Source organism: Vitis vinifera, chromosome 9 (assembly GCF_030704535.1).
Source record: "Vitis vinifera cultivar Pinot Noir 40024 chromosome 9, ASM3070453v1".
NCBI classification, from domain to species: domain Eukaryota; kingdom Viridiplantae; phylum Streptophyta; class Magnoliopsida; order Vitales; family Vitaceae; genus Vitis; species Vitis vinifera.
The window spans coordinates 6,931,020-6,945,354 of NC_081813.1; the positions used below are offsets into that span (position 1 = coordinate 6,931,020).

A 14,335-nucleotide genomic window follows, 5' to 3' on the forward strand; every position below is an offset into this window, starting at 1 on the left:
GAAAGCCACATGGATGACAAATTAATTGTATGCATTCCTACATCTTTTAAATTCAGGTTCTACAATTTGTTGGGCAATGGCCAACATCGTGCATGCAAAGCCACATGAACAACAAATTAATGTGGATGTGCGAAGGGCTGCTAGAAGCTGTTAGAAGAGATGAAAGCATCACATAATGGACATCAACTACAATGTGAAGTGCAGATGAGGTTGATGACAGCACGTCCACTGCAAGGCTAGGAAGTTCACTGGAGGACACATAACTAAATAAGCCATCATCCTCTGTGAACATACATTTTGTTTTAACTTGCATTTTACCAATTTTACCCTAGTGGCGCTGGTGCCCCAAGGTGAGCTCATTGCTTCTAATAATAGAGGAAGCATGTAGTAACTCCATCTCCCTTCTTCCAGAAAAATGACCCATCAAAAATTTAAAAAGACCAACAAAATAAATACAGATGAAACCAGAACATAGAAAGGAGTCAGACTAGGATTTCAAAAACAATAATATGAACCTTGTTCTCATATTTACAACTTACTGTAAACACAAATAGCACAATGCCTTCACCGGGACTGAGTTACAAAATCTTTATCAAAAGCTACATGAACTATTACAACTGGGGAAAGATCTACCACTACTTTGTCGCGAGTGGGACTGCAAACACTGCTAGCATTTTAAAGTAGCGAGACAGCTTACAGAGTTACAGCTTAATCTCAGTGATACCATGGCCTAGGTAAATGTATCCTCACGATCTCCCTCCGCCATCTCACCCTCCTCTAAGTTGCTGAACTCCAGGAAATGAGTTGGCCTGTGGTCTTCATGATAGTATTCTCGTGGTGTCCCGAGCTTGATCCCATACTTCATACTCACTGTATGTTTCACTCCCATGAAGTTGTAATTCCAGGGACCGTTATCAGGAATCTACAGAATAAAAGCCCCAAAATGACAGTGAGAACTTTGGTGACAAAAATACATTATATGTTTATTACAATCAGCATATGCAGTAGCCAAACAAATATAGTGTTTTCCAGTGCGTTTTAACAGTGCTCTAATCATACTTACCATATAGAAACCAAGGAATCGGTCACTCAAAAGCATTTGGACCTTCTCATAATGCGTCGGCAGATAACCATGAGGATTGCTTCCAGTGTCCTTGTTCACACGACCCCACTCGTATCCAGTTGGGGTGAGCTTATATGCAGTCAATGAGCAAGAACCTGGAGTAAAACTGCAGGTAAGAATGATACACTTCTCTCCATCCCACTGCTTGTTGTTCTCAAGAATCCGAGCATGAGAAGTGAGATCCTGAAAGAAGTAACAGTGCAGGTGAGAGGATAATCATAGCTAACGTTTAACATAAACTCCACCCAGGTCCACCCTTTCTTACTAGAAACTACTGACTACCATTGGCAGTAACCATACAGATTTAAGGCCATAAATTTAGAACAAAAGAAAAGTAAAAAATGAAAAAAATTCATGGAACCTGTGGTGATAATTGAGGCAGCTCATTTGGTTGTGTATGCATCCATCCCAAAGGCTCCAAATCATTCAGGAAATCGTGCTCAGGAAGAGCAGATGGGAGATGCACTTGCTGATGGGTACCCCACTGTGGCGGCATGGCAATACAGCGAATTTCCTTAACCTGAGGATTGTCTGGTGGGCTTATACCATACAAGTAACCTGAAATTTGTGTCCGCAAATCTGCTATGCAGATAAATTTCTTCAAAATATTTTTAGGCATAATGTAAGTATACCCTGTTTCCTGTCATTATTAGTTGTACCAGTGTTAGTAAACTTCGTATATTCCAAAATTCATTGTAAAAAAGTGAAAGAGGAAAGTTAATTGGTACCTTTATGTCCTCTGAATTCACATAAATATGATTGACCCGAAGATAGAGATTTGTAGCTGAGATTGCTCTTACTCGCCAATCTGTCTTTGATCCAAATGCAGATTGCTCATATGGACTTGTGGTGGTGACAATGAGTTCATCACCATGCACATTCGTGGTCCTTGTCGTGACAGCTGTCAGCTGACTTGCTTCTTTTGCCTGAAAACAAAAAATTCAATAAAAATTGAACTCAGCACCCAGGAAAGAGTGAAGCATTAAGAGACCAGCAAGCATGCTTCAACCCAACAACCATAGAACAAAACATCACCTGTTTCTCAATCTCAGCTATCTGTTGTCTCTGTTGAGAAGGTGGAGTAATCTCAGCTCCAAGAATAATATCACGAATCTCAGATTGTGTCAGGGCCGATGTGTTCACATTGTTCTTCTTGGCATAATCAGAGAGTATAAGATCTCTCAAAGCAACCTCAACCTACAGCATACAAGTTCTTAGAATCCTTCATAATAATGATTTAAACATGGTCAAAAAATAAAATGAACAAAGACAGCCCAGTTAAATGAGTAAGGTAAGTAAAAAAAATAAGTTATTGAGAAAAATTGGGATGCCAGAATGAATGGCAAAAGATGGCAAATAATTTCCACAATTGATAGAAAAATTCTGAAACTATCAATTGCATTTACTATCTTAATGTTTATCATAATTACATGAGTTTTTAAGAAGTTGCAACTAATTCTTTTAATTTACTGCATTGTATGAAATTGGGAATAGATCACAATTTGCTCAGAGCTTTTTTATTCGAAATGGAAAATCTCGTCAGCCTAATGAACAAAGTTGAGTTGCATGAACCTATATAATGGATATAACAAGGTTACCTTCATCCATTGGTCATCAGTGAGAGAAGGCCAGATGTGATGTGGCTCTGTGACAATTGTTTTGTCTGGCTTTAGTAACATTTTTGCCTTCTCATTGTTCACATGAAGTGCACGCAGAATCAAAATGAGTCGGGAGAATGCAGTGTAGGAGGAAATACTCTTCAACCAATCATCATAGATATTGAACAAAACCATTTGTGGCTCTGTAGCCTTCAAGATTAGATCACCAAATTTCTCAATCTTCAAGCAAGCCTGGAACGGAAGTTGCAGTTCACTTCCTTTAATAACTATATTGGGGAAATCCAGCAAGTGGACCTCCAAGGGATCCAGCATTCCTTTACGAGTCACAATGATTTGCTTTGGCTGTTCTTCCACAGGCAGAGACCGAACAAGAGCAGCCACTTCTTCTGCTGTTTTCCACTTTGCCAGCTGGCCAAGACGCTTCTGTCCTGCCCACACACTTGTGTGAATGACCTGCAAGAGATTATGAAATCATCATTACAAACATTATTATAAGAAAGGAGACCTTCAAGAATACCAACTCAAAATAAAAACAAACCTTTAAAAACAGCTGCCCAGTCCTCGGATTAAATATGAAGATGGCACCATTGATAGGTTTAGTTGTGAGATTTCCTTCAAATGTCTTATGGATTGTGACACGATACACATTGGTATCATCTACAAACCATATTATTTGATTGCTAAAGATTTCCCCATAATTTTGAGATGACAAATATGGTTCTGTAGGCTCTGAAGAATACAACTGCAACCCTTTCCTTATACGCTCTCTCAAAACATATAAAGCTGGATTTGACTGCACATAAGGTGGACCAATTAGATTGGAGTTTTGGGTGCAAGACTGATTTATAAATTAATCAAGTAAATAAGTAACATCCAAAATTCAATTTAAATATTAAGGTACCTTCATGATCTTATTCATTGCCTGAGCAAGCAGTGGTTTTGACCCAGGAAACCAGTTACCAAATGCAGAATGCAAGTTATAAGCAAGATCAATACCAATCATCACCCCTGCATGTGAACCGATGATTTACTTAAGCAGGATATATAAATAATTAAAATGAACAATAAGAAAAGAAGTTAAAAAGAAATACCGGTTGGAGATGGGTAAATAGACATGTTATCTGTTGTATAATCCATAAATTTGGCACGAGTATAACGCTCAATATCATGAGAATCATAATCCCCCCAGCGGAGCTGCACATCTATCCAGTACTTATTGCTTGCTTTCTGATCAAACACATCCTTTGACTCAGCCACTAAACTAGGCTTTGACATGGGCCATCTATGGGCAGCAAAGAGGAGAATGTCAGCACAAGAACTGTTCATTTTATAACTCTTCCTTGGATGGATGGTTTCCTTTTGCACAGTCTCAATTTCCAAGGCATCCAACTCCTGATCCAAAACTTGACAGAGATCCATGACAACACTTTCATGAACCTTTTGCCACAAATGAGCACGGAATATCTGAATCAATGATATTTTCAATGTTGGAATCTTCCCATGCATGAATATTCCAGTTAGATCTAACTGCACTTGGAAACCCACATAAACATTGGCCCTATTTATTGTAGGTGACCACCAAAGGGTAAACCTACGGTTAGGAATTTGGTTGAGACCAGATCGTTGTGCATTAGTCAGCTTCTTATACTTCATGGACTCCTCAAAACCGGAAGCCTTCTCCCAGAACAGACCTTCCCAAGTTGGAAAGCTGAAATACCAAAATAAGTCAAATGATGAGAAGACCTTGTCAATAAAGATTCTAAGCTTTGCTGCAAAGATAACTAACCAATGCAGTTTAAATGGTCATAAGAGCCATTTGAACAATGAGAAGGATGTAATATATGCCAGTCTATTGCTACTAACAGACATCTCACCAAGATTAACTCCAAAAAGAAACTGGAAGGCATTGTCACTGCTCAGATATATAGGGGAAAATATAAAAGAACCAAACTTCATTTTTTGATATGAAGAACCAAGGTTTACTTGTGCAAGTGAATAAATAACATGATATGTGAAAGAGTCAGCTTATTCACTAGTATCTTTGTCCAAACCAAGCATACACATCTAACCAGATAAATAATAATCTGAAATCCTAATAAAATAATAATGTTGATTATGATAATGCTGACAGTAAACAATCTAAAGTGAAGAAAAGAAACACTTACTATGTTCCTTTGAATAAGGTATGCTCAAGAATTCCCTCCACTCCTCCGAGGGCTTGGATGACATCAGTTCGATAGTTATTTAAGTTCCATAGTTTTCCATCATGCCGCTGGTGTGTCCACCAGAAAGGGTTCTGTTTCAAAACTTGATACTGTTTAAAATCAGTGCGCACTCTCCATCCCTTGTCATATGCCAGGGTATGACGATCCTTTTGGAACAAAGTATTGATACGAGGTATTCCCCTATCCCATGAATCCTGTTACAGGAATCAAAGTTACTGTTAGAATGAATAAAGTCTGCTTAAGAGTACTAACATCAGAAATCCTCAAATCTATATTACTCAGTTCCAACCACCTACACATGCAAAAACTCCCCACTTCACATAGAATGCACCACAAATACCATTCCCTAGACATGTCACATCCCTAACAGAACCAATCAAATGGACAACAATAGCTCCAAATAATTCAACACACTGAGAAGATCTAGGACCATTAATTTGTGTAAATCACAAACTAAGTATTATCGAAGAACACTCACTTCCAGATCTTCAAGGGTCAATCTCCTGTTTTGTGACTGTGCTTCCTGCCTCTTCAGTGCATACTCAGCCCAAACACGCTGTGAATCTATGAACTCACTCTCCCATGGCTGTTTAAGAAGCCAAAATGAAATTCAAACAATGAAGACTATTAAACCAGTGAAACAATATATGCAAGAAATATTGTATGTAAAAAGAAAAATAGAAGTACTTGTATGTATCTATAAAGATTTGGAATCAGCTGGTCTTCTTCATGACTCATTCCACTCCTAAAATGAGTTACACCAACATCAGTCTGCTGACTGTATCTGAGATCACTTTGAGGAATCAATATGTGACCCATTGATAACATGCCAAGTCCTCCAATTTCTTTTGGGGTGTAAAAAATCACGGGAGGAAACCTGAAAGCACAATGTAATTCAGAATAACACTACAATAAAAAACCCTGAACTACACAATATAAGGGCTCATATGATGCAGCAATTTACCTGCTAGGCATTTTTGAATTCAATCCGATCTTGATACGGGTTTGAATTTTATTTTCACATTTGACCAGCAAATCTAACAGTTCTTGAGTATGGACTGTTGCTTCACGGAAATATGTCATGAGACCTGCAACAGAGTAATAATAAACATTCAGCAGACCGGATATCACTGCTTATTGGTAAGAATACCATAAGAGTAAAGGTGACATAAAAATAAGAATAAATATCTATGGCCTGCAACAGGGCAATAATAAACATTCAACGGACAGGATATCACTGCTTATAGGTAAGAATACCATAAGAGTAAAGGAGACATAAAAATAAGAATAAATACCTATTAGAGCCGTGTTCCATTTGTTGACAATTTTTGTGAATGTTGTTGATCCTGAAGACATAAGGATTTGCCTTACACGATTCTCAAACACTTTCATGTGCTCGTCATCAACCCGCAAGAATGCAACAGCAGTCAATTCTTTGGTCTGTTCATTCTGCAAATTCCAAACTCCATCTCTGGTATTGCTGAATGCCTCTTGGGTCATTCTTATCTTAGGCAGTATCCGAACTTCAAATCCACACCTAGATGACAACAGAAGATGTATTATCAAATGAATGCTTTATTTCATGAAAAGGAAATCTTAAGGCGAATCCCTCATCATGCTGGCCTCTTGACAAGGAGGAGAGAAAAGCAATACAAAGGAAGCAGAACATAATGATAACTTGTCCAGTAAAAAAATGTTGTCCGCACATTAATCCAAAAGTAGAGTGCTAAATAAGAAATGCACACAAATTTCAATCACACCGGTGCATAATTACCTCCACTTAGCGTTGGACAGCAAAACCACAAAAAGAAAAAAAAAAATATCTTTTTTTCAAAGCACAAGAACATTGACCAGTGGTAATAAGGTCCATGTCAACACCATCAACCACCAGAATTCATCAAATTTTCTATGTAATGCTTATGCTGAATATCAGAGGTAAAATATCCTAAAGAGATCAACTTGATAGAAAACAAAAGCTCAGCTCAAATCAAAAGAATAAAAGAGTTTGTCCCAATTACCATTTAAAAAAAAGAAAGAAAAAATCAAGGTGTCGATTGACGATTAAAGTATACTTTTTTTTTCTGCAGAATGCATAAAAAAAATTGTAGACACTGAATGTAAGAAAATGAACATACATGCTGAAAAGCAAGTTTGGATTGTCCTTGCTGTATACAGATACAAAGCTGTTCTCCCACTCTAATGTTGTGATACTTCGAGGAAGACGATTCTTCATATCCCAGAACACACTTCTCCCAAGATTGACTGAAAAGCAGATATAAAGGATTAAGTGTCATCAAAATCTAATGAAGATCATTTTGAAGTAGATAGTTTTGTTACAAAGGTGTCAGTGTATACCATCATGTTTCATGAGCCTCATTCTGGCATCTCTTGGCCAACACTTCTTATTGTTATATCCAACCATATTTTCATTGTTTGGATCAGGATGCTCAGTGAGATACCGCTGAATAAGATCCCGAGCCTCTTCATGGGTAAAGCGGAACAATATATGTACCCTGTCAATGTACCTAGAATACAACCGAATTGGATGCCGGGTTTCAACTTTGGTATCCCAATAAGTAATGAACTCATTTGGCATCTGTGGAGGACCAGCAATTTCACTGGCTCTAGTCAATCCAAGAAGCAAGAGATCCAACACAAGTCCATAATACTGTACAACAAATGAAGCAAACTGAAGACCACGTATAAGGCCATATGAGTTAGTGTGACTCATGTCCTTGTAAGACAGCACAACATTGTTCTTTGCAGTGACATAATCAGCAATATTATGGTCAAGAACTAAGCGTAGAAGCCTGCAAAAATATAACAGAAGAAAGTTCAGCACTAAAAATTTCGAAACCTGCAACTAAGTGCATGAGGCCGAAGATTTCAACAAATTTACCTGTTTAACATTGTTAAATCAATCTTTTCAAAGAACTTCTCAAACTTTGTTTGAAGCATGACTACACATTGCCCGTCACTTGTGTCCCATATTCCTTGTAAATTGTTTATACCTTGACACCATTTATACACTAAAAGCGGAGGTGGCTCTGAATCTGCAGGCTTAATCCAGTTCGGAAAGAGATGACGCTTATCACCTTCATACCATAAATATTGGTCAAGATATGCATCTGTGATCTTCTCAAGAGGTTCAATCTCATAAACTGGAATTAGATAACTATACAGGTCCATGAACTCAATGCCAACCTGTGAAAGATTTCAAGAAGAGTTCAATTCATACAATCCAGCAGTAAGAAATTCAAAGTTAAGGTCAAACTTATTCTTTATAGAACAACTTACTTCTTTGAAGGCACGCTGTGTAAGCAGGTGACGCTTAATCCGTGATAAAGCCTCATGTGGATTATCATAAGCTTGTTCAATAAGACCCAACTCTTCTCTCTGTAGTTGGTTTAACCTCACAGCCACACTGTACGATTCCTTCAATCTCTCCAAAGCAAGGATAAGAAGCTTTGTGTCATGCTTGTAAGACAATGGAGGGAATGGAATTGGGGAGAACTTTCTTGACTCTAACCAATGCACAGTGGTAGTGTAAATGGCCACTGCTTCTTCTGGTGTGACATATGGACCATCCTTCAAGTAATTATGTTGGCGTTCCTGCAATGGGGTTAAAAGGAAAAGGAAATGGAAAACAAACAAGAAAAGTGAGAATAGAGAATGCACAGCCTAAGGGGATATATTGATGATAAACAATATCTTGATAACCATCTCAACAATATTTTTGGACAGCAGAAACCAACACAATCTCAGATCAAACGATAAGAGATGAAATAACAGGAATAGTGAAAATAGAATATACACCTGTTCTGCCTTCAGCCAAAGGCGAGTCAATCTACCAAGGTTCTTTCGACAAACTGTCTTATCAACTGTAGCACCCCTTCTTATACGTTCACGATTATAGTGGGCAACATTTGTCCACCAATCCGCTTTTGACTTGACATAACGAAGAATCATATTCTCAATGGGAACTGGCAAACCAGGCACCTACACATTCTTTATATCAGAAAAATATTACAAGAAACGGGATGCAAAAAATGTAAGAAATCATTCATAATGTTCAAACTTACCTTCCATGGAATATTTGCTTTCCAACAACGCCACGCTTCACTAAGATGCTGCAGGATAGTTCTTGCTTTATTCTGCTTAATGCCCTCTGCAGTTCAACAATACCGTTAATCGCATAGGCAGACAACAAAAAACTTCAGACGTCAGAAAGGTTAAAATTGAAAGGAAAATAACTTGCAAAATGAAAAAGTTTCTAGGTGATTCACCTGGCATAGCGTCAAGAACATCATGCATAACAGCAGCTCGAAGCTCCAAGTCGAAATGGCTTTCGACACGTTGCTTTGTAACAGTCTTGGCCACCCCCTTTGAATGGCGCCCTTCAAATTGCCGTGCAAGTAAATTTCCCAACCACCTTTCCAACAGAGGCACTATACCACGAAGGAAGAACAGCCACACCCTCCACATTGGTGCCCAGAATCCACATCCCGGGCCTTTCCCCACAGGTCCAGTATTGAAGCGGTAATAAATCAAGTGCTTCAAGTCCTTGCACATTCTGATCTGCCGCATAAGCCTGTACTTGTAGCGGTACATTCCAGTCAACTGGCCAACATGTGAAAATGTATATTGCAACCCATCAGCCAATTGGAATGCATCCACATTTCCCAAACGGAACTGGATATTGGCATCAACTACAAGCTTCGTCAAACGAAGGATTTCACGGCAGAGATGAAAAGCATTACCAAATCGTGACTTTTTACGTTCTTTTGTAGTGAGAGTCTTCACCGGCTTCAGATTAAAATTATAATCAAGATGAAGGTAATTCAAATTTTTCCTATGTATCAACAGATTCAACATGTTATACCCTTGCTTACAAACTTGGAGACCCGCTTCAGCCCAATCTAGTTCTGTAGTTTGGAAGAACTTTGTAGCTTGGAGAGACCGGAACAAGTGTTTTTTCTTCTGAGCCTTGGGTGGTCTGTGATGCAGCTCATTCAACACAAAACATTTCAACAATTTCTGGTAGCTGACCCGAACTTTAACCGGATATGATGGAGGGCTACAAGAATACAAGACCATGAAGAAATTAGTTACATGTCATATATAGAGTAGGAGAATGAGACACCTGAACATCATAGGAATGAAAATAGGACATTACCAGTGTTCCTTATACCACTCTGACACAAGGGGTATATCTTCAGCCCGCCTCATCCGACCAGATCTCATATTAAAAGGGCGTGGTGCAAACAACAGTGAAATACCTGCAGCCGTGGTGTCACTATAAAGTGCTGTTTTTGTTAACAAAGGTTCCACCTCTTCTGGCAAAAAGAAATCATCATCATCCTCTTCTTCATAATTTTTTTTCTCACGCCGGTCCTTGTTAATGGTGGTGATAGGGTGTATCAAAGGATCATAATAGAACGCAGGTAAATCAGGATCCTCAGTTTTAATGTACATAATCATAGGAGTATGATACACACAAAGCTTTACTTTCCTGGGCCTATTATTATAAAGATGAGGGAATGCAATTCTATATTCCGTCCTGAGTGGTGACCGAATGATAAGCTTGTTAATGTCATTGAATTCATTCCAGTCCTCATCTCCCTTCTCCATGTCGCGATATAAGGGCTCAAATTTAGGTCCTCCTGCAAGAATGCAAATAATTGAGGGAATATTCAAACACAGAATTTCAGATACACAAAGAACTGAAGCAAAATTGATCATTTTGGGTTCACAAAATATGATTATATATCTCAAACACCAAGAATAATGCAAGTGTGATTTCCAACTTATATAAGACTCAAATTGATTTAACCATATAGCAACCTAACTTGTTAAGTTATATTTTACTAAAATAGAGGTAGCGCTTCCAACAACTTCCACAAACTCAATCCAGCTTCTAGTTACCAAGTTCAACCCTAAGTTGAAGTTTAAGACCTTGGCAAATAATAAAACCATGAAAACAGAATATTGGTGACTGTAACCAGCATAACAGTGGAACCACAAAGTCGCACCTGGGTAATTCAAAATTTTCTACAAAAACTTCAAGCTCACTGACCAACAGCATTCAGACTGATCAATGAATGCAAAATTTCAACCATGAAAAAAGTAGTTAACAACCTTTTCTTTCATCAGTAGCACAAATTTTGTTGCATTATAAATTAAAAAAGTACGAGATGAAAGAGATTTCCTTCAAACGGAGCAATCAGAGGAATGAAAAGAGCCCCAAAATAGTCTAGAAACTAAACAAAAATCCAATGCATGGATGTCATAATGATTAAATCTCAAGAATTTAAGAATCTAGGACTCATATTATAGCAGGTTCCACCAACTTGCTTTTTCCAGAAGTACTAGTATAACATTAAAAGGCTGTCCTGAAGTCTCCCTGACAGCTAATTTGGGTTGTACAACCTGTTATATTTCCTTAAACTGGATATGAAAATTATCAATCACTACACTAGTAGTATTATATGCTTAACAATGTGTACCATTTCTTAAAAACCTGTGACTTCCAAAGGCTGGAATTCCCATTCAACAACTGGTTGTCTATATAAAAATATATATGAGATTTGCACCAACAAAGAAATGGTTTTTTTATAAAAGAGACATGGAAGATGGATTTATTGAAATATGTGAAAAAGTGATAACCAATATGACAGAATACGCACCAGGTATGCACATGTTCAGTGCCTTAGCTGTAAAGAATGACTCCATATCAAACAAGTAGAAATAATTGCGGTCAATTAAATCAGAAAGCAGCTGGCCTGCAAGTCGATGAAGAGTTGCCATGATTGGGAGGGAAAGATGCCATTTCCGGTAACTAGGGCCATTTATAAGCTTTGTTTTGACAAGAGGCTTATGGTCATAAAACCAAGTGTAAACAGCAGAATCTTCTTCTTCATCTAACTCTAATTGAATTGGCTCTAAAGGGTCCACATCTAACAGATTATCAGCATAGTCCAATGGAGGTTCCTCATCATCAAATGGGGGAAACCGCATTCTCTTGAAATGCCGACGATCCCTCTTCTCCCTTCGCATCATGATCCACATTGTACCCCACTGTAAAAATTTTGTTGAATTAATTTCTTTAGTAAAAAGAGTTTTAAAGGTATCATCCACAAAAAGAAATTCCCCTTCTCCAAAGTGTTGGATGTTCATGATACATCATGGAATTACAAGTTACGCCAGTATTGTACATGCGGTACAGTATTGCCTTTAACATTGTATGAGCTCCCATTGTATAAAAAGATGAAAAAAAATTGTGTATGTGCATGTAAGTTTGTGTGTACGTGCATGTATTAGAGAGAGATAGAGACGTCAGCATACCTGAGCTAAATATATAGGTTCAACAACCCATGGTATTTCATTTACAAATGTGATCGCTCCAGTAATATGGTATAAAATCTTCACATCACGGACCTAATATCACATAAATGTTATCACTTAATTTAACGCAATAGAAGTTGGAACAGTCTATAATAGCCACAGAAACAAATTGGCATATCCTAGAATCAAAAGATGATACCTGTTCCCAAGGCATTGGCATGTTTTCAAGAAGCTTGTAAACTGCATGTGGAATGAATTTAAGGGCTCCAAGATATACACGTTTATCATGACGATATTTTTTTGAGGACATGTCCCCATGGTCTCTGGAAAGAGAACAAATGAACAATTAATAAATTTGGTGGTCAGAACCTGTTCCAATTCAACTAAATTGCTCACATTTACAGAATGTGGAAGGAACCAATAATTTGCGTGTCATATGCTTCCCCACCCATCCCTAAAGAAAGAATATCTTAGAATAAGTATACCAAAACAAGAACAAGGGCCCAAATTTCTCAAATCTGACTGCAGGGATCCCAAGGTAGATACTCCTACCAACAGATTATATCTAATATCATAGAAGATTATTCCTGAAATCCTGATTCTGGATATTCCAGTGTTATATTGTAAACAACTACACAAAAGCAGAACAAGCAGCATGCATTATTGCAGGAGGATGCACGAAGAATGGATTGCTAAAACACGGAGCTTATTAATACATCATTGCATACAGGCACCCAAGAGGAGTGGCCTAGTACCCTTTGTGGTTTCACCATCATTGTCCCCAGTTGAGAAAATTATGAAGCAAAATTATTGCTCACAAGCATATAAAATGTCTTGATTATCAATATTTTCTCCAATAATTTCACCTCCATTAATTAACATTGAATTTGATGTCCTCAAAGACACTTCAATAACCAAACAGTTGAGAGTGGTTACAATTGGCAGATTTATAAAATTTCAAAACACCGAGCACAAAGGTAACGCTAATAATCAGCACATCACCTCCTGTGAGGTTCCTTTACATATTCTGCCTATCTAGAGAGTGCAAAATATCAGACGTCCATCAAGTATGTACAACCTTCCATATTCCCAACCTAAAAAATATGTGAATGAAATTTTGTAGGTTCCATTACCGTTTCTGCGTCCATACAGACCCCTACCTCATAGGTTTCTACAATCCTTCGTTTACACACTGAAAACTTGGAAAATGAAAGAAAATATCATTTTGAATCTTAATTTTCGTATTGTTCTCCTAGACATAATATAGGAAACAGAATTCGAGTTCCATTTCTTAGGTTCTCGTGAGCTAACCATAAATCCATACTTCAAAACAACAATGTAATACTGTATTCAACACAAAATGCACAAAAATCAAACTCACCTGATAATCTTCCTAACATGCTCCGGAGGCATATCCTCCTTCTGTGTCTCCACGAACCCGAACTTCCTCTTGTCGCCATACCGCTTCGAATTCAGCTGCATCCATTTACGCGCCTTTTCTTCAAGCCTAGCCTCGGCCTCCGCCGGCGACGGTAAGACCGTGTACGAAGGCTGAGCTGCAGGAGGAGGTGGAATCGTGGAGCCGCCGGTGCCGGGCGGCGCAATCTGGCCGCTGTTCCACATGGTGGTGCTATGATTGAATCACGAAACCCTATCCAGCGGATTGATCTGTACGGAAAATTTGTGGAAAATAAGAGCAAGAGACTTGAGTGGAGAGCTTCGATGGAGAAGCCCTAGGGTTTTGGGGGTTTTGTGGTGAAGGGTAATGGACTCTCCGTAGAGAGAGAAAACAAGCAGTGAGAGAGTGGGGTTTGGTTTTTATGCATTCGATTTGGGGATAGAGGGAAAGGCGGTGCCAGGCACGTGACCGCCAATCTGGGTTGTGTGGGTTGGGCCACAGCTTGGAAGAATGTGGCCCGTAAGGTCCAATCTCTTGAGTCCAAAAAATCTTTATTGGGCTTAATGGATATCCACCTTAAAAAAAAAAAAAAAGAGTATATTTGAGAATTTTTTTTAATCATTTA

At 38.3% G+C, this 14,335-nt stretch overlaps 1 protein-coding gene across 1 annotated transcript; it reads right to left on the reverse strand.

Moving 5' to 3' along the window:
* Positions 1 to 472: 472 nt before the first annotated feature.
* On the reverse strand, positions 473 to 14,125 carry LOC100257584 (pre-mRNA-processing-splicing factor 8A). Its single transcript, XM_003632714.4, has 26 exons — positions 13,693 to 14,125; positions 12,511 to 12,634; positions 12,312 to 12,404; positions 11,654 to 12,044; positions 10,144 to 10,630; positions 9,254 to 10,044; positions 9,050 to 9,135; positions 8,784 to 8,966; positions 8,265 to 8,579; positions 7,867 to 8,171; positions 7,323 to 7,777; positions 7,103 to 7,229; positions 6,263 to 6,504; positions 5,932 to 6,055; positions 5,655 to 5,844; positions 5,446 to 5,553; positions 4,908 to 5,161; positions 3,834 to 4,450; positions 3,644 to 3,750; positions 3,281 to 3,535; positions 2,722 to 3,195; positions 2,159 to 2,320; positions 1,852 to 2,049; positions 1,485 to 1,763; positions 1,064 to 1,306; positions 473 to 922 (listed from the first exon to the last, which is right to left on the reverse strand). The coding sequence occupies exons 1-26, from the start codon at positions 13,932 to 13,934 to the stop codon at positions 731 to 733; spliced, it is 7,044 nt and encodes a 2,347-aa protein (XP_003632762.1). The 5' UTR covers positions 13,935 to 14,125; the 3' UTR covers positions 473 to 730.
* Positions 14,126 to 14,335: the final 210 nt, after the last annotated feature.

Coding starts and splice junctions, on each gene's coding strand:
- LOC100257584 (XM_003632714.4), bottom strand. CDS start 13,934: ATGTGGAACAGCGGCCAGATTGCGCCGCCCGGCACCGGCGGCTCCACG. Junction 12,635..13,692: donor CATGTTAGGAAGATTATCAG/GTGAGTTTGATT, acceptor TTCTCTTTCCAG/AGACCATGGGGACATGTCCT. Junction 1,307..1,484: donor TGCCTCAATTATCACCACAG/GTTCCATGAATT, acceptor TACTTCTTTCAG/GATCTCACTTCTCATGCTCG.